The following is a 20,685-nucleotide window of genomic DNA, read 5'->3' as shown; positions in this document are numbered from 1 at the left end:
AAATCAGAACTGGGATTAGTCGTATAACAAATTTGGGCATTGAGATGATGAATCGTATACATTGAAGTTAAGGACATATCTTTTTTTTTGAACAAACATATCTTTTTGAAGTTAAGGACATATCTATGAAACTGATTAGGAAAACAAAGCACTTACGAGAAACGGAAACAGGATGTTGATTTGATGTGAAAAAGCAAAAAAAAAAAGAAAAGGAATCGACAGAGGAAGACACGTCCAACTCCAAGTTAAATTACTGACAATTCCTTCTCTTCAGGACATGCACATGTGCATGCCCATACAATGTGTATGTTATGTAAATATGTAATGCATGGTTTTGTATTGTATGTATCTACAATAAAACTGCCGTAAAAAAAAAATGTATGTATTATATATATACGTAGAGACAGCTTTATATATGACCACACATATACATATGAGGTATAGAAACATAATTTGGATGATGTGTATGTACTGTCACATGTGAGCAAAATAACATAGAGATCCAAACTTATACTAATTATATATGTAAATGAACGGACGTAAATATACTTATAAAATTAAGCCACGATATGTATACATGCCCATCCATATATACACAACAAATATAACGTATGAGGTGGAGTGGTTAGAGTGACGTCAGATATAACCTTTTCCAATGAAATGCAAAAGGTCATGTACACCATTTACAGAACTGGAAACTCACAGAAGCTTCGTTCCTCATTTCATTTATAGACCTTTCTTTTCTTTCTTTCTTTTGTGATAATTTTCATATACATATATTATAGACCTTTTAAAGGATATCAATATTACAGAATTATCAACAACATAATAAGAATTTTGAGAAAAGAAAAACTAGGAGGAACGAGGAGCTGCACGAATTCAATAATGTTTGAGAACAAAATTCATATATCTCAATAATAATAATAATATGTAACAGAGGAACTAGTAGTAATCGTTTATTTAATTTTGACTAAACATAGTCTAATTGCCATCCATAACAGTGATGTTAATAATTAATTTCTTCTGTATGTACGTCAATGATTATGTGTATAACTATGTATCTAAAGAGTTGTTGTATGTCTTGAATTTAGGAATAAAATGGAAATTGTAATCATACCTTCATCAATTTATGATAAATTAACAACTTTCGAAGAATCTGACGGCACAGTTGAATCAAATGGAGAAAACCCTGAATTGTCATGTTTTCCCACAGCTTTCTTGAGCTTTTTCTTTGTTTCCAATATGCTTATTAGAGATTTTATTTAGCTATATTGGTTTAGTAAACAAAAGGAAATTAAAAAAAAAAAAGTTCAAGAAAGCTGTGGAAAAATATGACCAGGATCTTCATCTTCACGAATTGAGCTTTAGAGGATTGTGGGGAGAGAGGGTGAGAGAGAGAGAGATATTAGTAGAGCAAGTGGCATATATACAAACTTCAGAGGACCACTCGAATAATATATCATACAAAGTGAGTGATATGTGAACATGCTTAGTAGCGAGGGACTGAAAGATAAGAGTAGACGTCTTTGTTTCTTTATGCTTTTTTCCTTTTTGTTACACAATGCTTAATTATAGTAATAAAAAGTTCCATTTATTCCAATACCAATTTCGTTTTAATGTTTTTAGTGTAATGTAAACAACTCAAACGCTAGTGTAAAAAAGTCAAAAAATGTAATTCGGGACAAAACTGTCATTTACACATAGTCAAATTACTTACTGTTATATGAAACAAAAGTGTTGGGTCCTAACGAGTTACTTACTGTAATTTTTTTGTTGTGATATTTTTAGGAGTGGGCATAAAATCCGAAAATCCAAACCGAATCTGAACCAAAAAATTAGATAAAAATTGAATTGATATTGAGGAAATAACCGATTGGTTTTTGTTTTCATTACTTTTGGATATCGGATTAAATCCGATCCGAACTAATATCCAATAGATATCTGAGTATAACTGAAAATATAAGAAACAACTTTATAAAGATAAATATATACATAACTATATACAATATACATGAATCGTAGATATAGATATACACACCTAACTATATAGAATATACATGAATCGTAGATATACTCCTATATCTACGTTGTTGTTTACTTTGTTTTTTTTTGTCATTGACACGGTTTTATATCTCACTTTGGATGTTAGTACATGGCACTTATGTATTGGTATAATTTTATGTTAGTTTGAACTTTAAACTTGTTATTTGTTTCATTTCTATTTTTTCCACATACTCAATTAGTATGATTTTTTGGTACAATAGGATTGCAAAGTATCCGAATAAACTTTATCCAATAAATTTGTTTTAATTTTGGTTATCGACAATATATCTGAACAGATCCAAAAATTAAATTATCCAAACCGAAACCGATCCGAATTTTTTAAATATCCGAATGGATGTTAGAGTCAATATCCAAAAAGTCCGAAATCCAAAATATCCAAACCGAATCCGATCTGATATCCGAACGCCCAGGCCTAGATATCTTTATAACTTTGACTGTAAATTTTTTCAAATAAAAGCATGATTTTGAATTAAATATTAATATTTCAATTTATATTAAGAGTAATATCAATTAAAAATAAAAATAGAAGTAAAGTGACCTTAGTGCATTGGCCAATGGTAAGTTCTTAATGCATAAGGCACCATCACATCCGGGATAGAGTCCCACTCCCTACGAATGTAGGGATTTGGCTAATAGGCCGGCCAGTTGTGGCCCATTGGTTGAAAAAAATTCGTAGGGAGTGGGGCTAATGGGCCGGCCAGTTGTGGCCCATTAGTTGAAAAAAAAAATCTAGAAATTAAAAACTATTTTACACTGAATAAATTATAAATAAATAATTCTTTGGCATAATATAAACACTAAAACATGCAAAGACAAAGACATCATCCAAGAACTCAACTAAAATTAACAAATATTGTAATTAAATTTTGGATGTAGCTTGTGCAGTACTAAAGTCGTGATTAGTAAAATATTAGTTGTGTTGTAGATTGTTTAAGAACATTTTTCATTATAAAGACGATAAAAAATTATGTGTAATATTATAAAATTTTTGTATGATATAAAAGTGAAAAAGTTGCAGTTTTTTATGTTTATCTAAATAAAGGTAAAATAGAAATTCTTATGACTTAAAATTTATAATATATGCTAATATGTATACATTATTTATATTATCTGGTAAAAAATGTATTAGATATGAGCAAGAAAAAACATTTGAATAATGTAAACTATGAAAATATATATACATAATATATATATATATATATATATTACTTATAATATATATATTTGTATGTGTGAAGTAATTAATTTAACTTAAGTGTAAATTGTAAAAGAAAAATGAGATTTTTTCAAAAATACTATTTTTTCTATATCACTTTTCAAAAATACCCTTTTATGGTATAATTTTTCCAAAATACCCCTTTTTAATATATAAAATAACTAAATTTTAAACCCTAAACCCCAATACTAAATCCTACTTCCTAAAAACTATACCCTAAATATAAAATAAAAAATCCAAACCTAAAAAAAATTCTTAAAATTAATTTAATATATTGTAATTGTGTAAAACAGGGTAACAATGAAAATGTTCAAAAAAAAGAATATTTTTGAGAACAGGTATTCAAAAAGGACATTTCTAATAAAGACATATTGCGGTAGATAAATTCAGGGAATTTTGATTTAAAAGAATGTTTAGTTTTAAATTTGTCCAGTTATGCTTTTTTTTTGTAAATTGTTGATTACGCCTAAATTATCCTTTAAATAAATAAAATTAACTTTTTCAGCAATTTTAAAATGTAAAATGAATGAAAACAAATTAACAAGTAAGGAATACATAAGGTTTGAGGTTAACAAGTTTTTGACTAAAAAAAAAAAAAAAAAAAATTAGCAAGGAAAAGGCCAACAACAAGGCCTGGTACATTGAGCTCTGATACAAATCATAACCACCTTCTGATTTCTGAGTCTGTGCCCCTGACTGAGAAGGTTTCAACGAGCAACGGCTTAGGTCAATCTCAGACGATGGCGAGCAGAGTTTACGTTCATTACCACCACGCCGATGCCTGCAGCAAAGCTCGCTGGAACGCCAGGTTCAGATTCTTAGCAATTTATAGTTGAAAATTGGATCGTTTCCGATTTGGGGGCTTTTGGTTAAGGAAGATACTGATCCTGAACCTTACCAATTGTTGAAGAGAACACATTAGAGCTCATAACATCAAATGAATGAATGGATACTAACTTGCTTTATTTTTGTTCGGCAGAGAGACCTTTAGGTTTATGTATGATAGGCCTTGGCAACACGTTCTTGATTTCTATTCAAATGCAGTGGAAGGGAAACTTTCAGTCCTTGATTTGTTTCAGCCCAGGGTTAGTTTATCTTTTATCACCAAGTTGTGTCAAGATGGCTTGTATCGTCCTCCTGATTGAAATAGTGTTCAAAATTCAGAAACATTTGGTCCATGATGATGGGATAACTGAAGGGATGCCTCTTGAAACTGAATTGGAGACTTCTACTAGGAAAGACGGGAGGTCCGGGAGGTGGGAAAGAGTCAATTTCAAGATCGTTCTTTCGTACAATGGGACTAGTTTTGATGGATGGCAGAAACAGCCTGACTTACACACTGTTCAGGGGTAGGTTACTTTCATCCTTTCTTGGGCACATTGCATTTGAAAGAGAGTAGCAAAAGCACCAAACATGTACTTGCTCGTTTTCCCTGAAAAATGATTGTTCTAGCGTTTTGTGGTTTCCTAAAGTGTGGTAGAGAAGTCTCTCGGGGGATTTGTTGATGAAAAGAAAGCCCAACTGCTCAAGAAAAAATGTAAACCATTAGAAGGTCGTGTACTTGTTGCTGGAAGAACTGACAAAGGAGTGTCTGCTCTTAATCAAGTTTGTTCTTTTTGTACGTGAAAATTCTGATTCCTAATAAAATAGTTAATTGGCTTTTCTTTCTCTTAAAGTTAACCAATAAGTAAGAGAAAACCATTTGATCTTTGTTCTCCATGAGTACTCCAATTTTTGGCTCCTGAGGGTTGTGTCAGTCTCGAAGATGGCTTGTATCGTCCTCCTGATTAAGTTTTTCTCTTAGATACCTGGAGAAAAGACATTGAACCCATTGAAATTGAAGATGCTATCAATAAAGATTCTTCTGGGAAACTTAGGGTTGTGTCGATCTCTAAGGTATTATACTCTCTATTCAGGATGGGTTTCGTCTCCTTTTTGAGTTTTCTGCAAAATTTTATAAAGGTATGTGTAAGGATACACAAATGTTCTAATCGTATTTTTGGAACTATGATCTGAAACTGCAGGTTTCCAGATCATTTCACCCAAATTTCTCTGCAAAATGGAGGCGTTACTTGTATATCTTTCCCTTGGATGATACCGAGCCATTGAGCGAAGGTGGCAAGAATTATGAGAACTTTATCTTTGATAAGAACCGGGAAAAGCAAAGAAATGGACTCTTAAGTGAAGAGAATACTGAAGGAGTAATATTGAGCGAGGATGATGAGCTTGAAGTTGAGGAAACCAGCAAAGGTCTTCAAGTAGTAGAGAAACCAAGTGACTTCAGTGTAAGCAAGGTTGATCAACTTTTACAGCAGCTTCAAGGAAAAGTATTATCCTACAAGATGTTTGCGCGTGATACGAAGGCTGCAAGAAACGAGTAAGAGCTTACACTTTAGCATCGCAACAGTTCTAGACCACTTTCTTACCAGCATGACAATTTACCTTTCTTATCAGCATGATGTGCATTGCCATAAATTTGACGTGTAAATGGTTTCTTATATGGGTTATCTTTGACCGTTTGACGTTTCAGAGGTCCACCTACAGAATGTTTCATGTACCATGCACGGGCAGCCGAGATTAGATTGTCCTGTTCTGTAAGTGTTTGATTATGTTCTCACATTAAATGTCATTTCTTTACTTCACACTCGATCATTCTAATGCCACTTGTTAAGTTAAGGTGCTACACGCCATAGTTTCTACTTCAGAATCTAAGGCTTGGTTAAAAGCTCATGTTTTTCTTATGTAGATATGATCTTAGCTCTTCATTTTTGTGGCATGGATTTTTGGTGCATCAATAGCACTTGTTTTATCCTGGCTACTGAAGGATAGAAAACATGAGACTTAACAGAAACAAAAATGTACATTGCATTTTGTTTCTTGATTAAACGCTCTCGCGAATTTTTGTTCTTTGCAAGCGTGTCCTAAAGAGGAGATTAGCTCCCCATGTGAAACTAAAATTGACTTCTTGTGATTAATTGTACCAGGATTATGTAGAAGGAAGAAGGGTTATGTGCGTTGAGCTTGTGGCTAACCGATTTCTCCGCAAGGTGTTTACTTTAAGCCTAATGTTAGCTTCAATTACACTAAAGTTGCAAGTTTTGGTTCTTTATAAAAAGAATTACCTTCAACTTTTGAAAAGTTAAGAATCACACTGTATACTAGACACATACAAGGGAAATGGTACAACAGCAGCCCTGATGAGTCCTAAATTTTTTCAAATTCTTTTCTTCACTTAAATCTTAATTGTTTTTGTAACTCTCAGATGGTAAGAGTTCTTGTGGCAACATCAATCCGAGAAGCAGCTGCTGGTGCGGATAATGATGCATTGTTAAAACTGCTAGAAGCTTCATGCAGACGAGCCACAGCTCCTCCAGCTCCATCTGAAGGTCTCTGTTTATTTGACGTTGGTTATACTGATTTTGACCCTCAAATTTCTCTCATTTCCTGAGAATGGCATGTAACATTTACTCACATATTGAATGGAATCTGCATGGTTTAGATTAAATTTCCGCTTGTCGTTAGAGCAAGCAAGACTTTCTTATATTAATGTCTCATAATTAATGGGCAAGGATGTAGCCTTGACAACGGTTTTTTACTTTTTAGTTAATGGGGTGTATTGCAAGATCTATGTACATGCCATATATGATGAATGTGTGAAGAAATCATGTCATTATCTACAGAGAGATGGAGAGATGGAAGAGACGTGTAATAATCAACGGGATTCACGCATTTGTGTGTCATGTTTGTTGCAGATACATTATATGATATAAAAGAGATCAAGCGTTCATCTACTTCAGTTCCACAGGTAAATGTCCACACATGCATCAACTCTCATTGTTTTTATACAGAACAAGAGCAAACTCTTGTCTCTTCTCATGTCAAGTTGATGCTCTCGCTTGACACTCCTTTAGATGACCTCCCATCAGTTTCACTCACATACGTTGAATAGAAGTCGTCATCATCCCCTTCCTGCTCCCTCAACTCCTCAATCTTCTCCACAGCCTCTATTATGTCCAACCTTTTCTCCACGTCTGGTTCACAGCAGCTCAATCCGATCCTCAAGAGTTTGAGAATCTTTCCTTCACAATGGCTTGTCTTGCCCATCTCCTTATCAAATAAATTTGGTGCCCATTCCCCATGGAAACCCAAGTTCACCCAACTCGCTAAATCCTCTTCACTACCTTGCGAGAAATTGGCTGGGAATTTTCCGGTTAGGATCTCCAAGATGAGTATGCCAAGCTGCCATACATCGGTTTTCTTGGTGATACGTTGGTGTTGCAAATACTCAGGGGATCTATAGGCTGCCATGTGCACTTGTGCCTTCTCTTGGTTGATCAACGGAATTAGGCCATAGTCTGTGAGAAGTGGTTCAAAGGCTTTGGTGAGGAGAACATTGGAGGATTTGAGATGACCATGTGGAGCCATTAGGCTAGGTAGATCATGCTGGAGATATAACAGCCCCCTTGCAACTCCTTTCACGATCTTCAATCTTGTTGGCCAGTCCAAACTTGGATTTCCTAACGATTGATTACCTACAAAGATTTGACTCTTAAGCAACAATAAATCATAAAGACTTGAAGTGTAAAAATAACGAAAACTTACTATGAAGATTAACAGCCAAGCTTCCTCTCTCAGCATAATCACATACCAATAACTTCTCCTCCTTCCTATAGTAATAAGCCACAATGGGAAGCAGATTATGGTGCCTTAACCTCCCTAATCTTTTCATGTGCTCTTGAAACTCATCCCTCCCTGCATTGTTCATCTGCTTGAACCTCTTCACGACCATCAATTGTCCGCTTGATAGCACTGCTTTATAGGATGCTCCAAAACATCCACTCCCAAGTATCTCAGCCGAAGCCTTCAACAGATCTTGCAGGTCAATTTTTTCCCTATCTTCCCTCAAGAATGAAAGCTTCGTGTTCTCCACTCCAGTTGCTGTAGCTGACCCATTGCGATGATCAGATTTATGTCGTCCTCTACGTCTTTGGTCCGCATCTCGGATGCCAGTTTTCTTTTGTAGACTTGATGGTCCGGTTTCTACCGCTAAAGTCAGTTGTTTATTCCTATAGTTGCGGTTAATTAGCACGATGATCACTCCAAGAAATATGAGTATTGCCAGAACCGTGACTATTATCTTTATAACGAGAGGGTCCCTTGATGATGATTTGGGTCGTATTGCAGGTTGTGGAGGAAGTTCTTTAAAAGGAGAATCACATTCTGTTTCCAGCGGTTTTCCACATAAGCCTTTGTTACCTTCAAACACCTTTGGATCCATCATGCTGAGACTCTCAGGGATTGGACCTGTTAATGCATTGTTTGAAAGGTTTATCAAGTGCAGCTCATGTCCAAACTCTGGTATTTGTCCAGTGAATTGGTTCCCGTCAAGTCTCAGTTCTAAAAGCTTGGGCAATTTGGTCACAGATGTCGGGATTTGACCGGTAAACTTGTTTTGTGCCAAATGGACCTTCTTCAACCACGCCATACCTTCAAAAGCATTATCTGGTATATCTCCTTCGAATTGATTGTTAGAGAGGTAAAGTGACTTGAGAGCAGCGAGTTTCTTGAACTCAGGGAATGGCCCTCCGAACTTGTTGTTCCTGAAGCTTAGAGTCCTCAAGGATGTCAAACCCGACAATGCCTCAACGTCTATAGAACCAGAAAGCTCCAAATTCTCTATCTGCAGTCCCCAGACGGAGCCGCTATTGCACAAGACACCAGGCCAAGTGCAGGGAGGAGTTTTAGCATCCCAGGAGGCCAACGCTTTTGCCTGCCCAACGACTAAAGATTTCTTGATGTTGAGGATAGCCTCGGAATCCGAAAGACCATGAGTGGCTGTGGAGAAGAGAAGGAGGAGACACACTAGTGGTACCATAATGATGTAAAGGCTGAGACAGCGCACCTGCATGGGATGCATGAGGCGCGCGCTCTTGAGGAAACCTTTGAGAAGGGGACAATGTGGTGTTACAGCTTGAGTTGGATTGACACAGCAGAGAAAAAAAAAAAAAGATGAATGGTAAAGAGAGGCTTTGCATCAAAAGCATTCCAATAATAGGTTTGTGGTGAAACTTAAATTTCTAATTGCTGACCTGTGATTTCTTTTAAGATTACATCAGACAGCACCGATACACAATTTCTCTGTTTTATTTTCTGTCTCATCCACTGAACAACCCCATTGTCTATATTGGTAAACCCTAAACCCAAACTTGGTACGTACGTTTGAAACAAGATTTAGATATATTTCATTGTTATCTGGTAAAAAGCAGAGGAAGATACCATCTTTGTTCGACAGATAAACAACAGGAACCAACTGAAATCAGCCAAAAACAAAGAATCTGACACTAGATGAAAAGTACACTCACTTACTATTGTAAATTTTTTCATTACTTCCATCAAGTTTATTTTTCTTAAACTACTTTTGTAAATCTTATCTGATTTACAAAAAAAAAAACTACTCCCTTGATTTCATTTTGAAACATTTTTTTTTTGTCGCTAAAAGCATATAAATAAAAAGAATTCAACCAATTGAAAAAATACTGCAGAATTTAAGAAGTCATAAACTATTAAATTAAAAAATTTATGCATAAAAACTTGAGCAAATATAATAAAATGTAACAACCCAAAAGAAAATTATATATTTTGGGACAGAGGGAGTATAAAATAACTTTCCAATTAAACTTTCTACTAGATTAGGACTCCGTGCTTAAATTCTTTTTATTTATATTATAATTTTTATGTAAAATATAATTTATGTGATTGTTTTTAAAAGTTGTTGTGAATAAAACATTATGCAATAAAATCATATGCTAATATGAAGACTTGAGTTTTTTTTGAGATTTCTTATGATTGTTACATGGATTAGCCTAAATTTTTATAAATTTGTCAAATTAATCATAATAAACATTATTTTTTTTGTTATTTTGATATATAGTTGCTAGTATAATCGAAAATCACTCTTAATCCGCAGATGAGTGATTAATTTTTGAGATTTTGTTGTTTATATATGGTTAATTAAATATTCTGTAGAGATTTTATTTTATTTTATTGGAATATCATTTTTAGAGGCTCTGAAATTGAGATTTAACTAATGGTTACAACTCATATAACCTATCACCTATCAAATAATCAAATAATTTATCTTATCACTCATATTATATCTTAAAAAAAAAATTGTGTACTTCCTTTATATTATACGGGGGATTCCCAAGAAAAGAAAATAGAAAAGTCTCAATGGGCTTATGAAGTTGGTTACATCTCTAAGGAGACGATTAGAAAGAGAGTCAAAGTTGTCTGTTGGGATGTATTTGCTAATATTAGCATTAGTCAAACGCGTTTCTCCAAAATTCAAAATTAGTGTCATTCATATATAAACTCATTGAGTATCTGTTTGTTGCAGAAGAATACCGAGAGAATAAGCAGTGGAGATGGTGAAAAGCTGCGAGAAAAGAGAAGGAAATGTTACGTTGGCCATCGACAGAGACAAAGAGAGCCAAAACGTGATGAAATGGGCTGTCAGCAATCTTCTTAGCCGAGGCCAAACTATTACTCTTCTTCATGTCAAAATCAAACAATCCTCTTCTTCTCTTCCCTATTCCGGTATATGACAAACCCTCTTGTTTTAACTTCTTTAGTTGAGGTCTTATTATATTCATATTAACATATAATTTGATTCAATGCAGGATCTAACCTGTCTAAGTCAGGCGATGATGCATCAGATTTGTTTCTTCCCTTCCGTTGCTTCTGTGCTAGAAAAGAGGTACGTTGTCGCTTCACTTTCTCTATCTTGTCAAGCATTTCTTTTTCATTTGACTGACTCTTGTTTTGACAGATCATCTGCCAAGATGTGGTTGTGGAGGACGTTAGTGCGGCTAAAGGAATAGTTGACTACGTGGAACAGAATGGAATCGAGACTCTAGTACTCGGTTTATCGAAGATGAATCTTTTAAGGTAATGAGGCAAATGCTTTTCTCCTTTGCTTAAAAACTTAATCTGTGCACATTTATATATATATGCTCTATTTGATAGAAGGTTCAAAGCAGCGGATGTTTCAAGCACCGTCATGAAAAAGGCACCGAGTTTCTGTACAGTATATGTAATCTCTAAAGGGAGAATCTCGTCTCTGAAATCTTCTACAAGTTCACCTCCGAGTTCCACTATGCGGCACCATGTACACACTCCGACCAGCATTCTTAATGGTATATATGACCTAATATTTTTCAAGGACACCACATAAAAATTAAACTAATTTTTCCTTAACTGATCAAATGGGTTTCATTCATGTTGCAGCTGAAAGGAGGAAACAAACAATGCAAAGAACACAAGACGAGATCAAGATTGAGATCAAGTATGTTTCTCATCTATATTTATAACTTGTTTTCATTCTTTTCCATAAGATAAATGTTACTTATGGCAACCATCACATGTTGTCTATATAGGTCTCCCTTTTCGACAAGAGGATACGAAGGCATTTACCATCCCTCGATGACAGACTCTGACATATCATTTGTGAGTAATGGAAGACCGAGCGTGGATCAGATGTTTCCTTCCTTGTATGACAATGTGGATATTCCACGGCTCTCAGTCAGTTCTGAGTATAGACAAAATCGAACCAGTTTTGCGACATCATACACATCAGGGAAGGAGTCTATAGATCTTGGCTCATCATATACAGGACACTCTTCAAGCTCACTTGAAAGTGGGAGACTATCATTTTCACTACAGTGCCAGGTATTTGCACTAGTTTTATACCACCACATCATCTGCGCATGAGAAAATGAATACTAATGCAAAATCTGACAGGATGAGATTGAAGCCGAGATGAGAAGGCTTAAAATGGAGCTAAAGTCTACGATGGAAATGTATAACAGTGCCTGCAAGGAAGCAATCTCTGCAAAGAAGGCGGTATGTTTTGAGTTTATAACTATCAGAAGCTGATTTCCTGTCAGATTATCTCTCACCAAACTTATAATCTGATTCTCCTCTTCTCAGGCTAATGAGTTATACAAGTGGAAAGCAGATAAGGAACATATATTAGAAGAGGTGAGACTTGCGAAGGAAGCAGCGATGGCAACGGCGGAGAGAGAGAAAGAAAAAAGCAGAGCAGCCATGGAAGCGGCAGTGGCAGCTGAAAGAATATCAGAACTTGAGACTCAAAAGAGAAAGCATATTGAAACCGCAGAGGAAAAGAAGAGGGGAGTGAAAACTGATTTAAGGTACAGAAAGTACAGCATTGAGGAGATTGAAGAAGCCACAGAAGAGTTCTTGCCTAGTCGCAAGATCGGAGAAGGAGGCTATGGACCTGTTTACAATGGAACACTAGATTACACTAAAGTGGCAATAAAAGTTCTAAGACCAGACGCGGCACAAGGAAGGTCTCAGTTCCAGCAAGAGGTTGAAGTACTGACATGTATGAGACACCCAAACATGGTTCTCCTGCTTGGTGCCTGTCCGGAATACGGATGTTTAGTGTACGAATACATGGCCAATGGTAGCTTAGAAGACTGTCTATTCAGACGAGGAAACTCCCCAATCCTTTCTTGGCAGTTAAGATTTCGTATAGCCGCTGAAATCGCAACCGGTCTTCATTTCCTACACCAGATGAAACCGGAGCCTTTGGTGCACCGTGACCTTAAACCGGGAAACATATTACTTGACAAACATTTTGTCAGCAAGATTTCAGATGTGGGCTTGGCCAGGCTCGTCCCTCCATCTGTTGCTGATACTGCAACCCAATATAGAATGACGACAACCGCTGGAACGTTCTTTTACATAGACCCCGAATATCAGCAGACCGGTATGTTGGGGACTAAATCAGACGTTTACTCGTTTGGCATTATGCTTTTGCAAATACTTACAGCTAAGCCACCAATGGGTTTGACTCATCACGTCGAAAGAGCAATTGAAAAAGGAACTTTTGCTTAGATGTTAGACCCAGCTGTTCCTGACTGGCCAGTCGGAGAGGCCTTGGTTGCAGCAAAACTTGCTCTACAATGTGCAGAATTAAGACGCAAAGACAGACCTGACTTAGGGAATGCTGTTTTGCCTGTGCTTAACAAACTCAGGGATCTAGCCGAAGAAAGCATTAACTTTAGCAGAAGCCAACGGCCTCTGCCAGGTAGGAGCCCAGTGTCGACGACTTCACTACAGGAGATTATGAGTGATCCACAACTACAGAATAGATATGATAGCTCAGGTTTCAACGACAGTTCTACATCTTGAACAGGGAAATCCAAGTCAGAAACAATCATATATAGAGGGAGAACAATAAACATTAAGAGGAGCCAGGCAAACTTGTTTTGGTCGAGATCAAGAATTGTTGTTACCCACATAGTGGGGTATACGGATACAAATAATTTTACAGTCTTTTTTTTTTTATATTTGTTTACATGTATATTGGGGTTTAGAGGTCCTATGGGTATGGTATTAATACAGTAACCCCTTTGAATCTATACGATACAACCTTTGATTTTTGCTTATAAGAGAATAACATTTTGATTTTCTATATACGTCAAAACAAACTTCTTGAGGAAGTAAGGAAATGAGGTAGAAATGAACACACGAGAGCTTTGAAGAGTGAGTTGCCAAAATCCACTAAGTTAGAACTTTGAACCAAGGCTTGACTATACCTGTGCAATAGCACGAGGTGAAATTTTTGTTTGAGATAATACATTTGTTTTTTTTCGTCAAAAAGGAATTTATATAGATGATAAAATGTAATCATTACAAAGAGTTTCCGTTAACCAAATAGGGGGATTGAAACAAGATGAATAAAAAGTTTCAGAGCTACATCCAAATTTTGCTAAAGCATAAGCTGTTCTATTACAATTTCTTGGAATGTAAGCAAATTGAATTGTGTCAAAAGATTGTGACCAGTGTACTATATCTTGATAAACACCTTCAATCGATGCAATGTATATTGACTGATGCAGCATCTTAATAAGTAACTCACAATCGCCTTCGAAGATAACATTTCTTATTCTCCGTATCCACGTTTGTTGCATTGCATTCAGCAGAGCTTTACCTTCAGCTTCCAATGGTGATGATGCATATCTCAAATTTGCAGCTCCCCACCCATTGGAGATGCCTCTGTTATCACGTAGGATCCATCCGCCCCGTGTCTCTTGAGTTAGGGGATCAAAACTTGCATCGTAATTGCACTTGAGCATAGATTGGGGGGGCCTTGTCCAATGCGTTGGTTTTGATTTTATGGAAGGAGAGTCAAGTCGGTTTAAAACACTTCGACACCATTCTCGTACATCCGCTTTAGCACGCCATACTATGTGAATTGGTTCTTCCGAATTTCCTTCAAATATGAATTTATTCCTTGTCTTCCAAATATGCCAAATGATCCAAAATGGTAGTAGTTTTGTCTCTAGTGGTACATCGTTATCATTTTGCAATGCAAAAACAGCTTCCAAGAAAATTTCACAAGTGATTGAAGACAAATACAGAGCATGGATCGGGATATTTGCTAATTCCCAAATGGATTCAGCATATGGACATAAAAACAGTTTGTGATCAATTGTCTCATCATTTCGTAAACATCTCGAACATATAGGGTCTATATTCATTCCTCTAGATATGAGACGAGTAGCTGTGGGTAAAGATCTAGAGAGCAATCTCCATAAAAAGTGTTTTACCTTTGGTAGAATGTTTAGTTTCCAAATTTGTCGTTTTAACTGAACTGATCCATGAGGTTTTGGTGGCAAGTCACATGGTTTGTCCGGGTTTTTCATCGAGAACCAGTATCCAGAACGGACTGTGTAGTCCCCTGATTTATTGTAATGCCAGATAAGCCTATCTGGTCTTTGTTTCTGGGGGAGATACATTTTCAAAATCTTGTTCTGATCTGCAGGTGTAATATGTTGCAGAATCTTACTGCTGTCCCAATACTGATATGCTGGATTTGAAGAAATGAGGTTTGATATCATGAGAGGTTCATCCGGGATAACACTTTGAACAGGTTTTGGAGGATTTGTTGTTGTGATGTTGTCCACATTTACTCGGACTGACTCACCATTACCGATAATGTATCTCGAACCATTTTTGATTAACTCAAGGCCTGCTAAAATAGATGACCAACCGTATGACTGATTAACTCTTTGCTTAGCATCTAAAACACATTCATCCTTGTAATATCTAGCTTTAAATACTCTAGCAAATAGAGAATTTGGGTAATGTATCAATCTCCAGGCTTGTTTTGCAAGTAGAGCATCATTAAAGTGCTCTAGATGTTTAAATCCCAGATCCCCATCAGCCTTAGAATATTGCAATCGTTTCCATGCGATCCAAGGTATGCCTCTGTCTTGATTACTCTTCTCCCACCAGAATCGCTGGATAACAGACTCTATTTCTGAAATGACACCAAGTGGAATTTTGAAACAGGACAGTGAATACACCGGCATAGCAAGAGCAACTGATTTTATAAGAATTTCTTTTCCTGCAGGTGAGAGATGGCGACCCTTCCATGAAGCAGTTCGTTGTTTAACCTTGTCGATTATGTAGTGAAACATTTCACTCTTCTTTTTACCAAACTGCTCTGGTAAACCAAGATATTTTCCACCGCCACCATTGTTTGGTATTGCAAGAATCTTTTTCAATCTATTCTGAAGTTGACCGTTTACACGAGAACCAAATGTAATAAGTGATTTACTTGTGTTCTGTTGGCCTGAGTAGTACTCATACACTTCAAAAGCTTCTTTGATTGCGTTGCAATTCCGTGCATTCGCTTGACAGAAAAACAGAGAGTCATCTGCAAACTGCAGATGAGTGATAGGAGGTACCCCATTACCTATGCGAATGCCTCTGATATCTCCCGAGCATACTCTTGTTTTGATTAGGTGACTCATAATGTCAGCACATAGGATGAAAAGATATGGTGAGAGAGGATCACCTTGCCTTATACCCCTTTGAGGGACTATGTTTCCATATGGTGTAACATTGATCAACACTGAGTAACTTACAGACCGCACTGATGCCATAACCCAATCAATCCATTTTTTTGAAAAACCAAAGAGGTGCATTGTTACTTCCAAAAAGTTCCATTCTACCCTGTCATATGCTTTGGTGACATCAGTTTTGATTGCCATATAGGTCGTTGACACTCGTTTTCGAGATTTGAGAGAGTGCATCACTTCATGGCAATCATTACATTGTCTGTAATTTGTCTTCCGGGTATAAAAACAGCTTGGGAATCCGAAACTATATGATCCAAGTGTTTTTTCAGCCTAGCTACCATGCATTTTGAAATGATTTTGTATAGAACATTACATAAGGCTATAGGCCTATAATCTGATAGAGTCTGAGGTTTTTCTATCTTAAAGAATCTGATAGAGGCATTTTGAAAAACCTCAGACTCTATCAGATAATACATTTGTAAATATATTTATTTAGCATAATATTTATAGTACAAACTTATATTGGTTTGAATTCATCAAGTTTATGAAAGTTTAAAATATTAATCGTTTCACCATAAATTTTAGATTGACATGATGGCGGATCTGGATAAAATATGAACCGAATTAGTGATCGGTTAGATTTTTATCAAAACCTTGAACTATCAAATCAGATAAAAACCACAAAAAACTAAAATTTCATGAACCAAATGATTTAAATAAAACTGTTAACTCGGTCAAACCCGTCTGCAAAGCCATCCCGCAACGAGTTTAAATATTTTGAGCCGCAAAATGTCTTTGCTTTTGTCTTGCTTGAATTTGTGATATCTAAGGCTAACTCAGATGCATTTCAATAAATTATTTTATGATATATAAAATATATTTAAAGCTTAAACTTAATTTATATTAATAAAGTTATGTGATAAAGTTTTTTTAAATAACACTTTTTTTTTGTTAAAAACACAATGGCATATATCTGTTAATAATAAATAAAAATGAGGCTAAATAACTAAATGTGTCTCAGCAATTGGTATAATATTATTACTTTTTTTTTTCATTTTCATTGGACTGGATTTTTAAAATTTTAAAATTTCTGTAAAAACACTACAACTACATAATTATATATAACGTTTAACTACATAGATATCCAAATTAAAATATATATTCATGTCATTTCAATTGGTGATCATACATTTTTTTTTGGCCAAATATGTAGGTATTGTTTTTAGCAAAAGAATAAATGTTGAGCTAGTTTCAAATGATCTTCAATTCTTTCACCATGAGAGCTTTATAAAATTATTAGAAAGGAAACATTATTTATATTTCTGAAGATATGATTTGAAATATATATTTTTACATCTCATAATATAGTTATATTATTATATTACAATACACAGTGAAATTAATTTAATTTCGAAAATATGTAGGGGATAATATTTACCAATTTTTGAATAATATTTACCAATTTTAGAATTTATAGGAGCAAAAAATTGTGTATATAAATAAACAAGGTAACAACAGTGCGGGATAAATCAATTTTTAAAAAAATATATTAATTAAAATTATTATCTGGGTCTAATTATTATAATTAGAATTTTATTGTTTTATTAAAATTGGCATTTAATTATTTTGTGTAAAAATATTCTTCATCCGTGAAATATGGAAAACAATTTAAACGTGGTGGAAAATGTTTTCATAAAATGTTATCAGTTATAGTAATCTGTCTTTTTGTGTTATAAAAAATCAAATTCATATATTTTATATTTCACGTTATTATCTACATTTATATGCCATTAAATAGATAAGACAATGTTTTAAGACTAATCAATTAAAACTAATCCTAAGTTTAAAAATACCATGAGAAAAATTTATGAAAATGGTAAATAATAATAAAAAGTATAGTATTGGTGAAAATTTATAGGAAAAAATGAATGTCTGAGGTTTTCAAAATATTCATTACCATGTTAAAATTGTTGAATCACCAATTATTATTAAAAAAATCAATATCTTACTATTATGATTATTGTAGTTGTTATTTTTTGATAAAATTTAAATATATTTGAATAGTCATTGAATTTTTATATAGGAGACATATTTGTTTTTCATAAATTTAAATTGGTAAATAAATTTAAAATTTAATATTATTAGAAAGGGAACATTATTTATATTTCTGAAGATATGATTTTAAATATATATTTTTTTACATCTCATAATATAGTTATATTATTATATTACAATACATAGTGAAATTAATTTAGTTTCAAAAATATGTAGGAGATAATATTTATCAATTTTTGAATAATATTTACCAATTTTAGAATTAATAGCAGTGGTAGTTGACAAAAAAAATAGTAGTGACAGTTTTATGTAATATTATGGAATACTAAGAGCAAATAATAAATTGGGGTACAAAGCTCTCTTACGATGATAAGTCAGCTTTTTCTAGGGGATTGAATAGCAGTGGCTTCTCTTTACAAAGCTTCTCTTTTACAAAGCTTCTAGGGGATTGAATAGCAGTGGCAATTGACAAAGAAAAATAGCATTGACAGTTTTATGTAATATTATGGAATATTAAGGGTAAATAATAAATTGGGGACCGAGCTCTCTGGCGACGACACATCAGCTTTTTTTAGAGAACGCTTCTCTTTTAATATATAGAGGATTATTCTAAAAAGTTTAACCAATTATAAAAAACTGCATAAAATAAATAATCATAATATATTAAATTAATCTATAATTTGCATGAAAAATATGAAAACATGTTATATTATTAAATAAAAAACTATTCTACTTACAACATTTTATATTACGAATTATTTGGCATATGAGCATTCAATACTTTCTTCTAAACTCCTGCTCTAAGAAGCAGCTGACACAGGGTGGAACTCGGCCGACTTTTGGTACTACGGTTAATGATATTGTTGTGGTAAGTAGACATGTAACCAGTTATCGTTGTTTTATGGATGGATCTTGTAAGACGACTGACCAGTATACTGACAGAGGATGGTATTGCATTTCCCCTGAGGGGGAATCTCCCACTATGGGTGCATCTACTCTTCGCCGTAGCTTCTCACCCCTCCATGAAGAAGTGGAAGCTTTAATTTGGACAATGCGGTATATGATTGGCGTGAATAATGAAAATGTTGTTTTTCTTACCGATTGTTCTGATTTAGTGAAGATTGTGTCTTTTCGTCTTCTGAGTGGTCTGCATTCAAGACATTTTAACGAGATTGAAGTGGATAAGGATGAATAACCTATAATTTTCTTTAGTCTTAATCCCCCGATCACAGAATGGTAATGCGGACAAGCTCACGCATCGTGCTAGAATCGATTCGTATCAAATTACCTATGTATACGTTTTTTTTACCAACTGGCTTGTTTAAGCTAATCTTGTACTTTGTTGTAAAAAAAAAACAGCTAACACGTGTGTCATTTCATTTAATTTTAAATACATCATTATCTATTTTTTTTTTAATTGTAATAAAATAAATATTTAATGCATAACCTATTGAATGCATATAACTAAATTCTATATTAAAAAAATATATATTATGTTTTCTTTTCCTCACTTAAATGTTAAAACTGATTTTTTTTTAGATAAGAAATCTTTCTTTTTCAAACAATATTTCACATCACGGTATCTTATAAGTTATAACTTATAACAGTTTTTGAAGATAAAGCATACATATAATTGCAGAGTTTTACCTTATTGTATTTTTGAAGTTAATTTTTTAATTCATTTAATTACAATGAAAAGATATGTACAACGTTTATACTTATATCAAGTTTCTAGATTAACAAAGAAAAAGCAAAAAAAAAATTGTTTTGTAACATATCACAAAATTTCATATTTAATTTTATCTAGAATGCAACTGAATTTCTATTTCTTCAATTTTTTTTTTTTTTTTTGCAACATATCTCACAAATTTTACAACATTAATTTAAAGTTTTTTTTTTATATTGTGTTACAATCTCTATATACTTATTTAAGCTGTTAAAGTTTAACCTTACTATCATGTGGCATATTACAAAAAATGCCACTACATTTTAATTATTTTAATAACTAACAAAAGAAATGCTTACATTGGTTTATAAAATAATAAAATAATATTTTCGAAATTATTTAACATATTCTATTTATTGTTTCAGAAATCTTAGGAAACAATAACAAACTATTTAAAACAATTATAAACTTAATTTTATTTATAAAACTAAGATTAAATATTTGCATATCTAAATATTTTAATAATAACAAATATATTTTATAACTAAGATACAACATTTCTTATATTTTAAAAATATCTATATATACTTATTTAAGCAATGTTGTTAGAACTTTAACCAGTTTTGATGTGGCATATTATGAAAATGTTATTGCATTTTAATTAATCTAATAAATAACAAAAGAAAAGTTTATATTTTTTTACAAAATAATAAAATAATATTTTTAAAATTATTTAATGAAATTATTTAACAGATTCTATTTTTACACATGATATTCACTATATAAAC

The 20,685-nt window shown here is 33.8% G+C and overlaps 3 protein-coding genes across 6 annotated transcripts; 2 read left to right on the top strand and 1 right to left on the bottom strand.

The window, feature by feature from the left end:
• The first annotated feature begins 3,837 nt into the window (after positions 1–3,837).
• On the top strand, positions 3,838–9,542 carry LOC104723978 (uncharacterized). Of its 3 annotated transcripts, XM_010442405.3 has the most exons (11): positions 3,838–4,088; positions 4,260–4,365; positions 4,445–4,629; positions 4,753–4,898; positions 5,085–5,176; positions 5,305–5,657; positions 5,811–5,874; positions 6,265–6,327; positions 6,543–6,666; positions 7,033–7,085; positions 8,465–9,542. In XM_010442405.3, the coding sequence occupies exons 1-11, from the start codon at positions 4,021–4,023 to the stop codon at positions 8,483–8,485; spliced, it is 1,275 nt and encodes a 424-aa protein (XP_010440707.1). In that variant the 5' UTR covers positions 3,838–4,020; the 3' UTR covers positions 8,486–9,542. The 3 variants fall into 3 exon arrangements, with proteins under 3 accessions (XP_010440707.1, XP_010440708.1, XP_087331650.1); XM_087475524.1 differs by lacking the exon at positions 4,753–4,898 and having other exon boundaries at positions 3,851–4,088; XM_010442406.3 differs by lacking the exons at positions 7,033–7,085; positions 8,465–9,542 and having other exon boundaries at positions 6,543–6,785.
• Positions 6,972–9,322, bottom strand: LOC104723979 (pollen receptor-like kinase 1). 2 transcript variants are annotated; one of them, XM_010442407.2, is made up of 2 exons: positions 7,883–9,322; positions 6,972–7,812 (listed from the first exon to the last, which is right to left on the bottom strand). In XM_010442407.2, the coding sequence occupies exons 1-2, from the start codon at positions 9,195–9,197 to the stop codon at positions 7,154–7,156; spliced, it is 1,974 nt and encodes a 657-aa protein (XP_010440709.2). In that variant the 5' UTR covers positions 9,198–9,322; the 3' UTR covers positions 6,972–7,153. The 2 variants fall into 2 exon arrangements, with proteins under 2 accessions (XP_010440709.2, XP_087331649.1); XM_087475523.1 differs by having other exon boundaries at positions 7,656–7,812; positions 7,929–9,197.
• Positions 9,543–10,677: 1,135 nt separating the features above from the next.
• Positions 10,678–13,785, top strand: LOC104723980 (U-box domain-containing protein 52-like). Its single transcript, XM_010442409.3, has 8 exons — positions 10,678–10,876; positions 10,960–11,036; positions 11,109–11,227; positions 11,309–11,475; positions 11,567–11,624; positions 11,716–12,007; positions 12,080–12,181; positions 12,269–13,785. The coding sequence occupies exons 1-8, from the start codon at positions 10,705–10,707 to the stop codon at positions 13,199–13,201; spliced, it is 1,920 nt and encodes a 639-aa protein (XP_010440711.2). The 5' UTR covers positions 10,678–10,704; the 3' UTR covers positions 13,202–13,785.
• Positions 13,786–20,685: the final 6,900 nt, after the last annotated feature.

The sequence above is a fragment of the Camelina sativa genome, chromosome 11 (assembly GCF_030686135.1).
Source record: "Camelina sativa cultivar CO46 ecotype springtype chromosome 11, ASM3068613v1".
NCBI classification, from domain to species: domain Eukaryota; kingdom Viridiplantae; phylum Streptophyta; class Magnoliopsida; order Brassicales; family Brassicaceae; genus Camelina; species Camelina sativa.
Note: the sequence above shows the minus strand (reverse complement) of the source record. Positions and strands in the feature narration are given on the sequence as shown.